Raw genomic sequence first — 20,183 nt, 5'->3', positions numbered from 1 at the left:
TTTGGCTTTTCCAGTGTTGCTTCCAAAGATTATCTCAAGATGGGAAGGGAAAATCCCATTTGAGCATTGTCCTTTCTTTCAGGAGTGGCTGGAAGGGTCCAGCAAAGGAAACAACAACTTCTGAGTTGCAGCACGCCCTCCACTGGGTTTTATCCTTTTCAAATGCTGATGGTGTAGTGGGTTCAAATCTTCTGCACTATAAACAACTTCTGCCTCCTTGGCACAGGCCTTGGGAGCTGAGTGACTGGACCAGTTCTTGCTAAAAGGCAGTGACAAAATTTCTGGCTGTTTCCCCGGTACAATTGCTCCTGATTGCTGAACTCCAGAGCCTTGAAGGAGGACACCTGCTGCTGAATGCTGGAAGTGTTCTAAGCTAATTGAAAACTTGGTTTTGACCTACTGTTTATGGTCTTCTCAATTTTAAACCTTCCTAGCTGAGGTTTTAGCCAGTTTGGGAGTGTCTATCATGTACACTTCCCAGCTAGAATAGCTTAACTGCAACATATGCATGAGGCTATTGCCTCCAGAGCAACCGAGATATTTGAGCTGGAAGGGTGGTGAAACAGGCTGTGGGAGCAAAGGGAGCTGCAAAAAACCCTGCACTTGTCTGGAGAGGAGCTTCAGTTGGCATAATTTATTTTTTGTGGTTGTTTGCCCCCTCTGTGGCACTTGGTGTACCCACACGGACTGGCACACATCAGGAGCCCGGAATGAGTTCAGCTGGGGATGTCAGGCTGTGTCAGGTTTTCAGAGGGCTGGAGCTGACTGGATGAGTTCGCCCCTGTTTCTCTGGGGCTGCGATGCAAGTGCAAGCTGTACTTGGAAAATGTGATCCTCCTTGGGCTGTCAAATGGAGTAAAATGAACTTAAACGAGGACGTCCAGGAGCAGGCGTTTGATAGTGCCTTGAAACTGCGCTTGCAAGTTTGCATGCCTTGAGCATGATGCTTTTGCAGCTGGCACACACAGCAGGCTACACAGCTGCCTTCCCATTCCCTTTGAGAAGCAGCAACTTGGCCTGGTCTTGTACCCGTTAATTAGCCATATTTGGCACACAGGTTCTGGGAAAGGCAGGAAAGCTGTGCTGCCACACTACAGTGAGCCCTCCACTGCTCCCAGCAGCCCCCTCCTCCTCCAAGCCCCCCCGGACAGCAGCTGGCTGCAGTGATTGGCCCTAGTTCCCCTTGGGGGGCCCTTCTCACATGTAGGGGATTAAACCTAAGAGGCTGCTGTGCTTTGGGAAGACTGTGTCAACAGTCATATCATTCCCCTACGGTGGTGGGTGGGCCTGATGTCTCTGGTGTGGTCTGGAGGGGAAAGGTGGGACGGGAACTGCAAAGCCCAGTTTGGGGGGGTGGGTTCTGCATGGCTCATGGCCCCGCTGGGGTGGCTGTAAGTCAGCAGCTGATGAGCATCTGAGGCATGGTTCTGTTCATAGAATCATAGAATCATAGAATCTTAGGGGCTGGAAGGGACCTCGAGAGATCATCTAGTCCAACCCCCCTGCCAGAGCAGGGTCACCTAGAGTACATCACACAGGAACTCATCCAGGTGGGTTTTGAATGTCTCCAGTGAGGGAGACTCCACAACCTCCCTGGGCAGTCTGTTCCAGTGCTCTGTCACTCTTACAGTAAAAAAATTTTTTCGGATATTCACCTTGAACCTCCTATGCTCCAATTTACACCCATTACCCCTTGTCCTATCACTGGTCATCACTGAGAAAAGCCTAACTCCATCCCCCTGACACTCACCCCTTACGTATTTGTAAACATTGATGAGGTCACCCCTCAGTCTCCTTTTCTCCAAGCTAAAGAGACCCAGCTCCCTCAGCCTTTCCTCATAAGGGAGATGTTCCACTCCCCTAATCATCTTCGTAGCTCTGCGCTGGACTCTCTCGAGCAGTTCCCTGTCCTTTTTGAACTGAGGGGCCCAGAACTGGACACAATACTCCAGATGTGGCCTCACCAATGCAGAATAGAGGGGGAGGAGAACCTCTCTTGACCTACTAACCACACCCTTTCTAATACACCCCAGGATGCCATTGGCCTTCTTGGCCACAAGGGCACATTGCTGGCTCATGGTCATCCTCCTGTCTACCAGGACCCCCAGGTCTCTTTCACCTACACTACTCTCCAGCAGTTCAGCCCCCAACCTGTACTGGGACATGGTGTTGTTCTTCCCCAAATGTAAAACTCTGCACTTCCCCTTGTTGAATTTCATCATGTTTCTCCCCGCCCAACTCTCCAACCTATCTAAGTCTCTCTGAATGGCAGCACAGCCTTCTGGTGTGTCAGCCACTCCTCCCAGCTTAGTGTCATCAGCAAACTTGCTGAGGGTACATTCTATACCCTCATCCAGGTCGTTGATGAAGATGTTGAACAACACCGGTCCCAGCACCGACCCTTGTGGGACTCCACTAGTAACACACCTCCAACCAGATTCTACCCCATTGACTACAACTCTCTGACTCCTTCCTTTCAACCAGTTCCTAATCCACCTCACTTCCTGGTCACCAAACCCATACCTGATCAACTTATCCACAAGGATGCTGTGGGAGACGGTGTCAAATGCTTTACTGAAATCAAGATAAACCACATCTACCGCTCTACCATCATCTATCCACCTAGTAATTTCCTCATAGAAGGCTATGAGGTTAGTCAAACATGATTTACCCTTGATAAAACCATGCTGACTGCTCTTGATGACCCCCATGTCCTTGATGTGCCTGGAGATAGTCACAAGAACAAGTTGTTCCATCACCTTTCCAGGGATGGAGGTGAGGCTGACCGGTCTATAGTTACCCGGGTCCTCCTTCTTGCCCTTCTTGTAGACTGGAGTGACATTTGCTATCCTCCAGTCCTCAGGCACCTCACCTGTTGCCCATGATTTACTGAAGATGATGGAGAGTGGCCTAGCAATGACCTCCGCCAGCTCCCTCAGCACCCTTGGGTGCATTCCATCTGGACCCATTGATTTATGGATGTCCAGATTACTCAACTGATCCCTAACCCAATCCTCATCTACCATGTCAAACTCTTCCTCTATCTTGACTTCTTCTGGGGCTATATGAATCTGGGGCTCATAGGGAGACCCTGCAGGAGTGAAGACAGAGGCAAAGAAGGCATTCAGCACCTCTGCCTTCTTTATATCCTCTGTCACCAGGGCTCCCACCTCATTCCTCAATGGGCCAATATTGCCTCTATTGCTAGTTTTGCTAGCTATGTACTTGAAAAAGCCCTTTCTATTATCCTTAACCTGACTTGCAAGGTTAAGTTCCAAGGAGGCCTTAGCTTTCCTAATTGCCTCCCTACATCCTCTGACAACAGTCCTATATTCCTCCCAAGTGACCAGCCCCTCCTTCCATGATCTATAGATTTTCCTTTTCCACTTAAGTTTGCCCAGTAGTTCCTTCTTTAACCATGCAGGTCTCCTAGCACCCTTACTAGATTTCCTAACCATTGGGACACTCTGATCCTGTGCTTGCAAGAAGTGGTCCTTGAATGTTGACCAGCTATCTTGAGCTCCTTTATTTTCTAGCACCCTGTCCCATGGGATTTCCCTTAATAGATGATTGAGGAGACCAAAGTTTGCCCTGTGGAAGTCCAGGGTTCTGGTCCTGCTGGGTATTTTGTTCCTTCCACACAGGATATGTACTCATATAAAATCTGTTTTGTTGTGATTACATCAGCTCAGTTAAGATTTTATTAGCATTTAAATTCTATCACCATGCCTTACAAATTAGGTAGTTAATATTGTACAAACAAGGCAAACAAATAATTATCTTACTGTATTGCTTAATAATCTACCTGGTCTTCTGACATTTTTCAAAAAGAATTTTCAGCTTCAGTACAATACATTTTTTTTCTACTATGTTCTTGTTTGTTACACAGTTGTCAGGCTTTTCACTCTCAGTCTATCCTTCTTTCTCTCTTTCTTTACCTTTCTTCTTTTAGATTCTGTAGTATTGCTACATTAAAAGAGAAAGCAAGGAGACTTGCTATTAAGGGGAAGAAATTCAAAGTAGAGTGAAAAGTCATAGCAGTACTGTGAATAATTAGAATGCAATGATTCTTTGAAATATAAATATGTGTAATTTTGTAGGAGTGTAAAATGGTTTGGTTTTTTTGTCCCTTGTTTTTTCTTTCTGGGTTTCAGTGTTTAGGAGTAAGGTAGGACAGGTAACAGCTTCTGTTGTTCAAATTTAAAAAAATGGAAGAGAATATTTCAGATTATCCCATATTTTGTTTTATTTTTATTTTTCTATTATAACCACTTATTTATTTGTTTATTTGTTTTATCTAAATGTTGCATTTTAAAATGCTTTTAAATTCCCTCTTTCAGAGGTTTACCTTTTCTGAATTCACAGCTCAGCAAATCTGCAGGAATTCAAAACTGTTTCTCTACCACCACATTTGTTTTTATTATGTATGTCTTCAAAAAGAGGTTATTCTAAACATTACAGATTTACCTATGGATAAGAAATCATGAGTTATAATATTATCTTTTCCAATCCTTTCAGTTCTCAGTTTTCTCAGTCTAGCCTTCTCTTTGACTCAAAGATTCTTCCAAGTTTAGTCCACATTGAAACTTGTTCTGGTTCTTCTACTCCAGAACACTTTACCTATCTCTATTTTTTCCTGTATTTTCTTTATTTTAGAAATTCTCTATTCAGTCAAATCATATATTTGCTCTTCTTACAGCACTGCTTTTCTTTAGGTTCCACTGTAAAATCATTAAAATAAGAAGCTTTTAAAGGCCTTTCAATAGCCCTTGGAAAAGGTCCTATGTATATATTTTGGGGGAAAACCTCCCAAAATCTGCATGGAGTGTTTAGACCCTATGTAAAAAAAAAAAAGGAAAAAAAAAAAATAAGTCTTGAAGGCTGCTTTCTCTATTCTCTGTTCTAGAGAAGTAAAAGCATGGTCCTTTCTTTGGAAAAGAGAGGAGAAATTGATGAGAATTAAAAGGCCTGTTCTTAGCAAAATCTTAGCAGGTCTTCAAAAACAGCTCAAAGGGGAGTTTTTTTACTGATTTATGTAAATAGAAAGGCAAAGTTGTCAGAAGCCCAATACAAAATATGGAGTAAAGTTCTTAATCCCCACTCCTAGACATATTATTATTATTAAATCAGAGTAGTTAGGTTGGAAGGGATCTTAAATATCATATAGTTCCAACCTCCCTGCATGGGCAGGGACACCTCCCAGTAGACCAGGTTGATCAAAGTCCTGTCCAGCCTGGCCTTGAACACTTCAGGGATGGGGCATTCACAACTTTTCTGGGCAACTTGTTTCAGTGCCTCATGCCCCTCATGGTGAAGAATTTCTTCCTAATATATAATCTAAATCTACAGTCTTTAAGTTTGAAGACATTACTGCTCATCCTGTAGCACTGGTATTAATAAGTTTGCAGAAAATGTTTTGACATTTTGGCATTTTTTTCATTAACACTAATAGCATTAGGTGTAACAAAAGTGTTAGTTTAAAATTCTGGATACAGAACAGAAGTGAGAATATGCTCGTTCTATATGCATCTGTATAACTGCAATATCTTTTCCTGCTTCATCCAGTGACAATCACAGCACTATAACTGACTTTGGAATTCCAGGCAAAACTTTGTCAGGATAAATATTGATGAATTAGAGTGAACTGAGGGGGAAGGCAGCTTGAGTGTCATCCAGCAAGGATACACATGTAAGAAAGACTTTGTGGAAAAGGCACCTAGATAACTCCGCAGGCCGCTGCCGCTCTCTCTTCTCCGCTGCCGCGTGCTCAGACGAGGCTGCCAAATGGCCGCTTTTTAAACCTTGCCGCCGTTCACAGCCACACCCCCTGCCACGTCAGCCTTCCTCTCCTCTCCCTCGCAGGCTTCCCGCTCAGACTCGGGTCTCCTGGCTCTGCCCCGGCTTCACCGTCTCTGGGAAGCCCGGCTCCCTCTCAAATCCTCAGTAAATTTAAAGGAACAGCTCTCACCGCTGCCGGTGCTGCTGCCGCTCTCTCTTCTGCGCTGCCGCGTGCTCTGTTGTAGGTGTTTGCAGGGAGTGTGTGGCTTTCTGCCACCCCATGCCTTCTGCTCCTGTCCAAAATACTTGGGGCGTGAGAGGAAATCGCAGTTGTGAAGTGACTGGGAGTATCACACAAATGACTGTCAGCTCTCTTGGTAATGACTGGTCAGTCAGTCCAGTTTGGAACCAGACACAAAAATAAATGGGATTTTAGCATCTCAAGGTGGGAAGTAACATGTTTTAAAGCCATAGACAAAATTAAATGAACCAGAGGGAGCCTGGGCCACACTGTGTGGATCCAGATGCCACGCTCACTACCAGTCCTGCAGCTGTGGCATGTGATCCTTCACTGAAAGAAAACTGACTGTCAACTAGTTAGGATTATGAAAGGCTAGTAGTTTGTGGGGTGCTTGGACTTATGGTTCTGGTTAATATAATCTTGTCAACAAATAGCCACATTTTGAAAAGTAGGGTGTCCACCTCTCTCACTGAAAAAGCTCAGCAGTGACATTGGGCCAGGGCAGTGAGTTCATCATGCAGAAGCTTGGGAATCTGCAATGAGAAGGCTCGGGCAAAATGAGGATCATGTGTCAGCTTCTCTGTGCTGCAAAGGGGATCCCTGCACAACTGAAAAAGATCAGGAGGAGCACCAATGCCAGAGGCTGGAAGAGAGGAATGGGCCTGAGAAACAGGGATGTGTGAGAGTGGGTGGCTGTGGGGTCTGGCTGTACAGTGGCAGAGCAGCCGGGTCCCACACAGCTCCTGTGAAGACTGCTCAGCTCCATGCTTTGTTGTTAGGAAGGCATTTCATCTTGTTTCAGTTCGTGGTGTGAGATACAGCTTATGTGGGGTGATATTCCTCTGTAAAGTAAAGAGATATTCCTGTAAATGTTATGTTTGTATAGTAAGGAAAAACAACATGAAAGTTTCTTTCCTTTCTTAGAACGCACCATCGCACTGTGGATGCAGCATGAGTGGCCTCACCTGTCTCTCTCCTTGCAGCTCTTGATTGTCATCTTGATAAAAGATAGGCTTGGTAAATCCTTGTGAGAGAGTGACTGTGCCCTGCTAGTCTTTCATTCATACTCAAGAGTGTTGCTAAACTTTCCACAGATATTTAAAACAATGACATTTAATCTCTAACACAGTTAAGAGTGTTCCTACTCTAAAAGTGAGACACATTGGCTGTGGTTCTCATTCATTTTATTTGTTTGCCCCAGCCTGAAGACTTAGTTGTCAAAATAAAAGTTCTTATTTTAATATTCTGTGGAACTTAATTGCTTCACTGAAAGCAAAGGCTGTTGTGCAGTTACTGATGCATAGCTCTGCTTTTCTTCATATTAGTCTGTCCTTTGGCTGTGGCGATCACGTCCACAGAAGACTCTATTGACAAGGGATTTCAGTCCCTGAGCACCAGTTGGTTGATTAACTAAAATCCTTAACCGATTGTCCTGAACCACAAGAAGGCAGAATTATTCCCTATTACCCCCCCTTCACCCTCCCAGTGAAAGACAGAAGGGCAATAAGGAAGAAAGACTTAAGGGTTGGAATTTGAAACTGGAACAAATTTACTATAACACAGTAAAAGGGAAAGAACAGGTATATAAACTAATATACAAATATATAGAAAATCCATCTCGATGATGACAGGAATAGGTGGGTGAGAGTTCAGTTCTCCTGGCTTTTATAGGGGATAGCAGAAAGTGGGGAGAATACTGACCCCTCCCTGTTCTGGCCCTCCCAGGTCTTTCAGGGTCTTAAGGACCTTCTCTCTAGTTCCTCTTATAGGTGTCCAACACCATGCCAGGGTCACTTAAACCATTACACCAATCAGTGGGTAGCAGTTTGCATAACAAGTATTTCTGATAAAATGTGTCTATTAGAATTGCAAACCTTTCTAACTTTTATTTGCTTCTGGAATGGCTCTGCTTTAATTGCATCCTTTGCTCACATTTTCAAAGAACTTATAGATTAGGAAGCATCTTCATTGTTACTATCTTTCCTTTTTTTTCTGTTGACTGTGTGGGGAAAAGACAGGTAACAAACAATACAACTTAAATAATTTGCACTCAGAAAAAGGGAATATGTGTAAAAAAATAAAGGAGAAATAAAATTGTTTGGTATTTAGCTTGTTTGTTTCTTCCAAAGCTAGAAGTCTTGTCTGAAACTCATATTCCTCTCTTTTCTTTCCTACCTTCCCTCCAGGACTGTCTGCATGATTTTCCTCACTTTGTCGATACTGTACCAGTTCTGAACCCTTACTAATATATTTTGGTTATTGGAGAGGAACTAACTTTTGAATCTGTATTAATGTAAATTGAAGTGAGAGAAAGGAAGATGACTGCAGGGAAAGATGACTGGAAAAGGAAAGAATGTTTTTCTAGATTTGGGGTTTGTAGCTTCAGTTCAATTTGCAGTAAATCCACTATGTGCATGTGGTTTTCCTTGTCTCTGCCTGTTACTATAAGGCACTGTAATAACTGGTCATATTTTTATGGACAGCAGCTTGAAAATGTGCCTACTTTGTTCTTTTATTTCTGTTTTGTAAAATAGTGGGGAATTCAACCTGCATGGTAATGTGTTGTTTTGTGGGATAATGGGTCTGGAGATGCAAAGCTTGAATGCAGTGGGCATTAAGCAGTATGTCCAAAGGCAAGTGTTCACAGCTCTTAGGTCAGAATCCAAATTATGCAGTAAAACAGTATTACATGCTTCCTGATTTTGGACCCTTTGGGTATCCATTTGCAGCTTTTCTTCTCATCTGAAAGGCTAAAATTTCCCCTGTGCCTGGGGTAATGGAAGCTGAAAACTTTCTTTGACTTTGGATTCTGTTATTTAGCTAAACTAGACTTTGTTTAGTCATTCTTCTCCCTGTAAAGATGGGGTGTGTGAATCACAGCTTGAAATTATTTCTGCTTCCATTTTTGTGTTCTTGAATGTCTGAGGCAGGGATGAAGCAGACATCTTGGTTCTGTCCTGTCTTCATACATCATCTAGAAACAGGACGTGATTCTTTGTGTTTGACAAGACACATCTGCAGTGATTTTAATGAAGTATAATTTGAAACTAGTTTAGTTAAACCAGAGAAGATGGCTGCAGGACTTTGTGTAGCTTCTTCAGTGTAAGGTTGTGGTGCTGCTGCAAGCTCATTTATCTATTTTTAGGACACCACATAGCAAAAAATGGTAATATGTTGCCATATAAATTGAAGCATTGAACAACTAAAAATTAATTCTGCCTGATAAAGTGTGTCATGAAAAATAATAGAAAAATCTGTCTCCAAAGACTTTGTCAGGTAAGGTATTGTCAGGCTTATTGCGTAGCATAAAGATTATGTTGTACATTTTTGGTTATTAAGCATTAGCTAAAATTATGTAGTCATGCTTGATCCAAATCAGGCTTGTACTGACAGGTAATCAGATATTATGTAAATTTTGTATCAATGAAAATGCAACCAGAGTCATGAAAATTTGCTGGGGCTTAACTGGATTTATTTGGTCTAATCAAGAACTAGTTGTCTATAGACAAGGTTTTTATTTACTGCTTAAATGCACTTATATTACATATGGCATCTATACCTTTTGCATGTTTCTTTGCAATATTTTGGCAAGCAAGAATAAAAGTTGGAATGGTGACCAAAATGAAAAGTTTAGCCAAAAATCAGAAATATAATGAGAAAGCTGTCTTCAAATTTTTAACTCAATTATTCATACTACTTTATGAGACAATTTAATTCAGTCTGATAATAAACATATGACCCGTCTCACCAGGACCTTCAACTGAACTGCAGAACTGCCTCCCACCCAGTTAGGTCTTGTGGTACATTATGAACCAAGGTATTTCTGATGGGGTAGAAAAGAGAAAAGGTACTATTGAAAGTGTTATCTGTTTTCAACTAGCCTTGCTTATGATGAACAGGGTGAATAGGAAGTCTGCAGGCTGCAAAGCACATCTGCTTAAAACATGTGTTGAGGGTTTTTTTATTTATTTATGTTATTTATGTTATTAGTAGAAATCACATTTTGTTCACAATCTCTTTGTTAAATTAGGACAACAACCCCAGAATGCTTGTGTGTGAAACTAATTTTCTTTCAATGAGTAGTGTCACTGAGTTCAGTAGAGCATTCACACACAGAATTAGGCACATACATGAGGGCTTGAAAAAAATTGGCAAATACATTGTTGCCATTAACAGACTGCCCAGTTTTGCTTTTAATGCAGCTATACATTCTTGGCTTGATCCTATTTTGAGTAGCCCTTGTGGTATGAGACATATGATATTCTGTTGTGCTAAGCCTAACTGAGGATATTTCTCTTATTTTGTCATAGCAACAAGAGCAAGATCCCACAAATCTATACATCTCAAATTTACCTGTTTCCATGGATGAGCAGGAACTGGAGAATATGCTGAAACCCTTTGGACATGTCATTTCCACCCGAATATTAAGAGATGCTAATGGCGTCAGCAGAGGAGTCGGCTTTGCCAGGTGAAACCTTTACTCTTTTTTGATTTGTGCACGTTTTTTGGCTTTGGTCCTTTGCAAATACTGTGTATTCCATAACTCTGAAGCCTCATAGCTATGGAAAATGCAGAGCAGCACCTGTATCAGATTGTGTGACTGTTCCTTCCACTGAGCTGAATAACAATACAGAAGGATGTTAATTTATTTGCTCTAAAAAATAGTTAATTGTATGATATGTGTATGTGAGTAAAAATTGCTAGGAATAGTGACCTATCCATGCAGTATCAAAGCTTGGATAGTTGTAAATATCCTACAGCCGAAAGCACCAACTTTGTGAAGAAACTGTTTAAATATTTAGCAAAGATTTCACAACAGGAAAAAAAGTTAATTTGTCAATTGGAAGAGCAAAGGGGTGAAACATGGTGTCCTTGACAGCTGCAGGGAACTCAAGCCTCTGAGAAAAGCTTAGAGAAGAAATATTTGCATATAACATGCTCTGTCAGAGTACTCAGATATTTTAGACAGAATGGGCAACATATTATTGCCATGTACTTCATTGTCAGTACAGATAGACAAGTTTCCATGTTTACCCTCAGGGAATATTTACATAGATTCTCTTCAGCTTGAAACATTCTTAAATCAAATGGTTTCTTTTGAAAAGCCGAGGAATAGAGCACTATATATAGAAGGGAATTGGAAAAGCAAATAAGAAGAGAAATTTGCAATTGTGCTGTAAATCATTCTTCTGCTTCAAAAGAAAAGGAAAAAAAAAAAATCCCAAATAGTTGGTTCTACAGAATATTCATAACATTGTGCTTTGTAGAGGAGGCAAAATGACTTAGTCATCTTGCAGATTTTCTTGAAATACACTATATCTTGGTACATCACAGCGCTTCTGTTAGTGTCCTAAGACCACTGAGTGAAATGAGGTACTGTGTGATAAAAATATATCTTGCAAGTAAGTGACATTGTAGTGTTTGTTACCTTTGTCCTTGATGTGAAAAATCATCACGCGTGAAGAATAAGATAATATTGTCTGAATTCAAATGGAAAAAGGCAAAACATTTATGCTGAAAGAGAATGCTGTTCTTTACGCAGTCTTGCAGATAATAACACAATTTTTTTCTAGCTCACTAAATATAGACTAGTGTAATTCATGGATTAACTTGTATTTTTAAAAATGGACTTTGTTTCGGCAAATGTATTTAATTATGTAATATATTTCAAGAAACCTCTGGTGATCCAACATGGAAGTTGTGTAACTCACCATGTAAACAACAGAGGGGTAAACCCACTGCTCCATCAATGGATACAGCTGATAACCCATTGACTTGACTAAGGCCGGAGTTGATCCTGGAATTTATAACCATAGCTGAATCTTGACTCTTATCTTTGTAGAATTATCAGTACAAACTTTAATTACATGACTACCTGACTGTCTTTTTGTAGTAAAGTGGTATTTGGTATCTTTTTCCCACGTGTCTCTAAAGAGATGAATTTGTTTAGCTTTGCTTGTAGTCGTGAACATTTTGTTCTATTGTGAGCACACACTACATGTGTATAGCTGTGGTACAGGTAGGGGATGGTTGCTGTGTTTCAGTCCAGATAAGGTTTCATAAGTTCAGATCAACAACCCTTGTGGTGATACTGGCTATTATAGCTTCTGACCTGAGGTCTTTTATCACAGTATATCTTGCCTGCTGAATCTTGACTGAGCCACAGAAGCACAGGAGACAAAGTTAGCTTCGCATATGCTAAAATGATGCAGCACCCAGCAATTTTGAAATTTGATATTTCAAAGTTAATAATTAAGTGCTATGATTATTAAAAATGATGTTTTGATTCTGCCCAATTATGTGAATAGTCAATCTCAAAATAAGTATATTCAAAAAGAAATTGGAAGTAAAGACTTATGGTAGACAGCTATTGTCAGATTATTCTCCTAAATGGATGTGATTTGCAGTTTCATATTACTGCAGGTGGCTACTTAGTAATTTATAGCGTGGCTAACTTCAAATCTTCTTGGATCAAAATCATCTTAGTAGTTTCTGGCCACATTAGAGTTCAGCCTCCTTTAAAGTATGCATGTTCAAAGTTATCTCCCCTTTTAAAATTGTGAAAGTATTTCCTCTCTTTTGCATCCCTCAAAAGCAACTGAAAAGGTTTTTCTGAAGCTTCCAGAGCATTTTACTGTGGCTTGAACCCAAATGTGCCTAGGTACACCCCAGGGGACATTTTGAGGAGGAAAGTTATGAGCAAGAGGCCAGAGAAGGGAAGCTTTTGACTCTGACTCTGGCTCCCCAGAAGTCCATCCAGTTGAAAGGGAATTGTCATAACTTCTGGACACCTGCTTCTGCTTCTCCTCTTGCCTGTGCTTTGTACTTTGAAGCTGTGCTACCTGGATCCAGGGTCTCCATTGGAGCTGGCATTCTGCAGGGCTTTGTGTTGCAGTTGTCGTTGGGCAGTGTATGTTTCTGCTGACACAGGCAAGCAGAAGCTGGGACTGAACACAGCCTTTCTTATAGCAGACAGAGAAATTAGGAGGAGGAGAAGTAAGGGGAAGAAATACTTACTAAAAGCAGGGAACTGGAGAAAGAAGGTAGTGCTGATGAGAAGCTTTGAATTCAATCTGTTGGAAGATTGCAAGTTGAAAGAAGAAATGATGTAGTGTTGCCCCCACACAAGACTTCATCACAAGATTTAAAATTGTAGGTGTTTCTCTTAAATCCCTGTTGTTGGGAGTTATCAAATTATTTCAGCATCAGATCTTTCATTTTAAAAGTGTAAGTGGATTCCTCAGAGCTTAGAATGAAAGTATAGTCCTTCATCCTCAAAAACCCCCAACAAAAACAACAAAAAAAGCTAAGGGAAAAAGCCACAGAAATGGGATTTGAAGACTGTTTTTAAGATATAATCTTTAGGTTAATCTCTTATTATTTATTTAAGTTTTGCAAACAGGACATTAACAATTTTGGTGGTGTGAGTAAAAAGATCAGAAGTAGTAAGTGAGAAGGTCTTTGAGGGAGGCTTAAATTATTGGATAGGAGAAGTTACTGAGAGCATGGAGAGAAATATTTAACTTCATCCTGAAGATCCGTTGTCACTTACAAAGAGGTAACTGCATGTGCTGGAAGACTTGACTTTCTACCAGCCCATAAAAGGTGCATTCTAGATGTTAAGTGTGAGAAGATAAAGATGTAACACAATCCAAGTGGACCCAAAGCAGCAGTGCTGTTTTGCTAAATGAAAAGGGGAACGTTTAGAGGATCAGTGTTTGTAGAGGATCGGTGTGAATGTTTCTGAGGATCAGTGGAGGCACTTTGGAGGCAGAGAAGTGTCACCAGGGAATAGAGAATATCCAGGCAGTGTAAGGATGCACTCGTGAAGGGGAGAAACGCTTTGTTCTTCCCTATTTAAGGGTTTAGTTTAAGGCAGTTGAAAATGTGCTATAAATATAGCTTGAACAAATCTATAATCTGTGATGGTAGTGCAGACTTAGATATTATGAGGATCATTCGTACTTTCAGTTGGAAGAATGATCTGTCACATCCTACATCTTACACAGGGAATTGCTTTATAATTGGATAGCTCAGATGAAACTGGAAATCCCAAACATGCCCCAAAGACTTTGTGCAATATCTGTAAAATATTCCAATGCCTATGGTGATAAATTTACATTGAAAAGCCTCCCTGGAAGGGGCTCACAGCGTTTCTGCAGGGTGCCAGAGGGTTCCATGGGGGAATGTATCTCTGAAACCCTCACATTTGCATCTTGCATTGCAGCCTGGACCAAATTTCTGTAGACTTAGTGCCTCCCTAAGAAAATCGCCAGGCATGGAGCTGTACTTTCAGGAAGAAGCAAAATCCAGAGAGGGACAGGTCGAGCAGGATCCCAGGACATATGTCAGTGGGACTCCATAACATGAAAATGGATATGAAGCTGTTAAAGGTGAAGACAGAGGAATGAGGAAAGTTGGGAGCCATCAGATAATTTGGCTGAACAATTTTCATAATCCGAGCCCGGGGTACTGTGAATTTAATTGAAAAGGGAGCAAGGAGACACTGAGATGTACCTTGGACAAGGACTTATTGATAACACTTAATCAATGAAATAAAAGCTGTGTTTCATGACCCCACTGTAAAATACCATTCAAGTCTTATTTAAGTATCCTCCCTATAGAATTAATAATAATAATAATAATACCATACATACATGTACCACACTCAACTGAACACCAGAGCAAGTGGTTTATAGGTCCTTTTAAATTATAAAGTGCAACGAAAGAGTTAGAAACCACTAACTTTTTTATTTTGTTTGCTGTCTTGTAATTTAAAACGACCTTGCAAGATTCACCCCCCGAGCGACATTTTACAACAAAGTCATAAGCCTCTGAAAACAGAAATTTATGATGGAAATGCTGACAGTCAGACAGTCAAGTATTGCACTGCTGGCGGGCACCAGTATAATACTTAACCTGAGACTGTGAAGACAGTAGCATAAATCAGCCTGGGTCTAGGTGGAAATGACTGTGTGTTCATGCTACTCTTTTCCAGTAACATAAGAAACACAAACTGTCATAAAAGAATGTTAGGATGCTGTTCCCAGCAAACAACCAAAGTCAAGAGATTCTCGATTAGCTGTCTCTTATAATCTCAGAGCAAAAGAATATAGCAAGGAGATACTTTCATCCCTTTTTGACACAGCTGGGAGGTCTGCAGTGGGCCATTTACCTGATTGTTGTTGGGAGTTTGGGTTTAATTCTTGCCTTTTTCCTACCTGATTCTCCTGGAAGAGTTTCCAGTGAGGTGCTTTTCTCTGCCTACATGTTTCTGATTAACTTATTCCTTGCTTGTCTTTGTTTTATATGTCTTAAATTTAATCTTTGCAAACAGTATTCAATTCAGCAACTAAAAGGGAGCAACAGAAAATGGGAAACAAATTATTGAGCCCCCACAGGATCATTAGTTTACTTATGGATTTTTGCATGGATTTCAGTAGACATGGATGTGCTTCAGTTTCCACTGAAGCAAAACAAGAGAGCTAAGCCTTTAATCTGTATGGGTTTTTTTTTTCCTCAAAGTAAGCTGTGCATCTTTCGAGATTTTTCAGGACATTGTAGGTGTCATTTATTTATATTGGATTTCTTCTGAAACAAAGTGGTATCTCTATGGAGAGCACCGTAGCTCTGTGCAGAGGCACTCAGGCAACTTGGAACAGTCACCTTGGCATAATGGGTCATTCTGTGTGGTATAGTATGGAGAGAAGGAGAGCCTATCATTCCTCAATGGAGTGTTTTCTGCAGATTTTGTATATTCATCTGAGATAGTGAACAACCCATTTTTCATGCAAGTAGGACTGAACATGAAGAATATACAGGCAAGATGTTGGGAAAAGATATAATTTATGACTAATGAGGAGAACTTGTTAAAATTAATGTATCTTCCAAGGCTGTAAATGACAAGGGGAACAGTTTTTCCAGAATAAAATACATTCAAACCAAAAACCACAAACATCTTGAAGCAATCTTTTACCAACTGAAAAGCTGGGGAAAGAAGACACCTTAATCAGTTACAAGAGATAAGAAAATCACAGGTTATAGCTGTATCAGGGTCTTAGGATGCCTGGAATTAACAAAATAAATTAAAGAAATTAGTGAACATGTTGCCTTAGAAGGATGAAGAGTAGTAGGTGCTAAGAAACCTCATACTAATCAAACCTATGTTGTAGCTTTATAGTATGTAAGACCTCAGGATGGTTTTCCCTGACCTCTTTTATACCACAGGCAGTTGAAGTACACCCAGTTACCTAATACAGAGGTAATACTGGTCTTCTACTAAAATACAGCTTTCAGAAGTGATCTGAAGACATCAACCAGAAAAAAAATCTTCCTTGTGGTTAAATGTTTCTGCCTAATTTCTCTTTCAAATTCATCTGGTTCTTATCACAACTCCTGTGTGTATTCTAACTATAGCTTTGCTCTTCGGACTCCTCCAGTGTATAATATTGCTACTACCTACCTACTTCTGTCTTTACAAAATGCCTTAAATAGTAAAGAAACATTGCCTCTTAAGATTCATTAATCCTACTCTTATAAATGTAAGAAAACAACACTATTCATATGTTGGTCATAACATAAATGTGGCAGTAGCAATTTAATCTTTAAATATTTACTCTGGATATTCAAAAATATAGTGCTGATTCTCATTTACATTATTATTATCATCAAGCAAAGTGACTATAGGGCATATGTAAACCAAACCTACATTTTACCTCTAACTGGTAATTACATGGTACAGAATATTTCTTGTGTAATAATTATGTAATCATTATGTTATTCCTTGTATATAAATTTTATTAGGTTGTTTCTTGACACTGCATCAATCTTTATAATAAGCATGTGTATGAGCTTTAGTTTTGTAAAAAAAAAAAATCCTTTTTTTTTTTTTTTTTTTTTTTTCAATGTTAAGCATTCCCTGTTATTTATAACAAGGCATAATGACTACTTTGGAGCCACTATGGTTTATAGAGATAGTAATACACATTTTAAAAATTATCTACAATAAATATTTAATAGCAAGACATGAACACCAAAGTACTTGGTTGTGATACTTGCTCAAATACCCCATTTTTTGTTGTTCTTTTAGTAATCCTATTGAAATACCTTAAATTTACAAATTATGGCTAGGAAAAAAATAAAAATAAAAGCAGTCTTCCTTCTCAGATTTTTTTTTTTTTTTTTTAAATTCACTTCCTTTCCAGGTGGGTAGAGTATAGATAATGTAGTTACTCATAGTGGATTTGGGAACTTTACAACTTAGTTTCCAGAACCCAGAGATATATATTGACACAGGTGAACATAATTTTCATGGTTTTGTTAGTTTATTAGTCTTAGATCATTATCTGTACCTTTAAAAATACTGTAAGAATCTGGGCCATGGCTTTGATAAATTTGTTTATGCAATGCATTTCCTGATTCAAAATAATACTTAGATGCATTATAATTATCTGCAAGTCACATTTAACCATGAAGTATTATCTAAGATCTTCTTAGGATCAGCACCAAAAACATATTGTTAAAAGGAGTTTGAAAATGATAGTTTGTGAATTATTTGATCAGAAGCAATTTTCTATTACCAAGTGAAGCTGTTGTCCTCCCCTTCCCAGCAGGCAGGCTGAATATCTGCATCTTTCAATAGAAGGTTTTGAAGCATCTAAGATCGATATCTTTTCTCCAGAATATTACCAATTGCCACATTTTTGTTCTATTAATTATGAAAACAAACACACTAAAATATTGATTTAAGAGTACTCTTCTCCCAAGCTTACCTGTGCTCCAATGACATTCTGTTGTAGAAAACCTCTCCCCTGGAGGCTAACTTGTAACAAGTAACATTCCCATTAATGATATTTTTATTAAATACCAGTCTCAACCAGTATTTTGAAACATTTCTATCTCATACTAGAAGAATAAATTCATGACATGAAGCATATTTTATCCATCTCCCCCGAGTTTCTGAACACATTCTATAACAGAGGAGTGCCACAGCTTTTTGAAGAAAAAGTAGGTAGAATTTATTACTATGGACCTAAGAATAGTGTATTTTTAATGAGTCTCTTCCCAGGTATGGCTAGTCATTATGGCTAAAAACAAGTAGATGAGAAAGAGGACTGTCTGAATTGATGTGTACAGCTTATGTGTAGGTGCCCACCATACGAATTGCAACCCAAGTGGTTGATGTTGATCAGAGTTTTAAATAAACTAAAACAGGCATCTTGTTATGGCAAGTATCAGAACATAATAGTAATATGTCTGGTTGCTCTGTACCCCTAACTCCCAGTCAGTCAGTGAACTAACCAGCCTGAAATTTGAAAGGGTGGCTTCTAAAACAACAGCTATTGTGGACAAATGAAAATTATAATTTGTACCTGGGTGGCCCTGGGAGAGATGTGGGCTGTGAGCCCTGCCTTGGTGTGGCCAGGAGGGAAGGTCTACCCCACAGGCACATGTTGCAGACAGCAGACGGGGACTCAGGTAGGGGAGAGGAGGAATGGATGCAGTTGTTACTCAGGGAACATGTACAGACAACTTTGTCTATTGTGCTGCCTTTTCAAACTGAGTGGATAATACCAGTGTTGGTTTCAAGCGAAGCGTGTGCCAGATTACAGATAGTGAGCTGTGGCATTTGAGAGCTGTTAATTGTGAAACTTGAGAAGAGAATGCACACATTCCTTTTCAGATTGCTATTCGAATGATGGCCTTTTTATCCTAGAACACTGTGGGTTTCACTTTTATTCTCTTCCCACATAAAATGCACGAAGTGCGCTGAGCCTTTTTCACTTGGCAGCTTATATATTGTATTCTTTGCTGGGACTGCTTTGGCTCGTTAAAATGTACCCCATGTATTAAAATGAAATTGTCACTGCTGGATGGTGCAACATAACGTGGTTTGACACTAAGCGCCTGCAGCTACAGAAAACAGACTTTTATTGCATTTAGTCTTTCAGAGACAAGAGTCTCTAAAGGCTCAGTACAGACTTTCGCTTAGTTAAATCTCAATGAAGCCAAAGTGAACAATCTAAGTTGCTGTCTTTGTGCTTGTAGAAATGGCCCAGCCCACGTGATAAGCAGTAATACAACCTGGAAGGAGCAATTTTAAATTATTTTTTAAAATCTGACAAAAAGACTTTGACATGCAGAGAGAGTTAATCTGGCAATCAGGATTATGTTTGTGGGGTTTTTTAATTATTATAATTATTTTTGGGTTACAGTGGAGTGGTTCTTTAAACCCTGGCAAACCTTACTCAGGACACAAACTGCTGGTCTAAACTCTCTGTGAGCCACATGGAACGCATGTTTTCTTTCCCAAAACCATGTGACAGAAAGAGTCATAGATAAAATAATATTTAAAAAGATCTAGACTGGTGAGGAGTAAGCAATATTTATGTCAGTGGAGTTACTTTACAGAGAATACCTGGAGGTAAGCTCTGGTGAATCCAAGGAGTATTGAACATGTGTTTTAAACACGCTTTTGACAGGAAAAACAAAAGCAGTATGATGTTGCTTACTTATTAGCTTTCCATTTCTCTCTTTCCTCTGTTCAAAGATTCTGTACACACTCTGTAGCAAAGTCAATGAACACTTCTCTGGACTAGTTTGCAGTCAGTTTATAAAACCTGAAGGAATGGTGAATTCCCAGATGTGATGAGACCATGGTTAAGGATTTTACTAGTAGCTATTCTTTACAGTTCCTTCAATTATACATTTACCAGTTCAGTATTAATGTTTTCATTTTTCAATGCTCAAAGTTAATTTGAGTATTACAATGAATAGTAAGGCATCTCACCTACTAGTATATGTAAATTACTATCTTCACCCAGAATTTGGCTTTATTTTGTAGTAAGCATATATGCATTGACTTGGTTTTGCTATACAATCTGTCTTTGTAGGTTATTTTTTTACCATTGTAATCCTTTAATAATTGTTGCTTAATCCTCTGGCTTCTTCTCCAAATCCTGTTTTGTTTTGTTTTCATGCCATTTGAAGTTATTTTGTGTGCACAAGGAATCTAGAAACACGTCCTTTTGCCTTCCCAAGCAGTACGTGAGAGCATAAAGAATGTCCTTGTTCAGTGTGATCCCTGAAGCCAAAAGGGGACTGTTCATTGACACTGCTGCAGCTCTCACACAGCTGGGAGTGCAGCTGCAGGCTTTGAGGGTGG

At 39.7% G+C, this 20,183-nt stretch overlaps 1 protein-coding gene across 2 annotated transcripts in view; it reads left to right on the top strand.

The window, feature by feature from the left end:
• The window catches only part of RBMS3 (RNA binding motif, single stranded interacting protein 3), a 344,868-nt gene that overhangs the window by 191,351 nt on the left and 133,334 nt on the right, over nt 1-20,183 (top strand). For both annotated transcript variants that reach the window (XM_010007500.1, XM_010007501.1), the window contains exon 4: nt 10,330-10,487. In XM_010007500.1, coding sequence (XP_010005802.1) covers nt 10,330-10,487 — 158 coding nt within the window. The remainder of the gene's footprint in view (nt 1-10,329; nt 10,488-20,183) is intronic.

The sequence above is a fragment of the Chaetura pelagica genome, unplaced genomic scaffold (genome assembly GCF_000747805.2).
Source record: "Chaetura pelagica isolate M959 unplaced genomic scaffold, ChaPel_1.0 scaffold10, whole genome shotgun sequence".
NCBI classification, from domain to species: domain Eukaryota; kingdom Metazoa; phylum Chordata; class Aves; order Apodiformes; family Apodidae; genus Chaetura; species Chaetura pelagica.
Note: the sequence above shows the minus strand (reverse complement) of the source record. Positions and strands in the feature narration are given on the sequence as shown.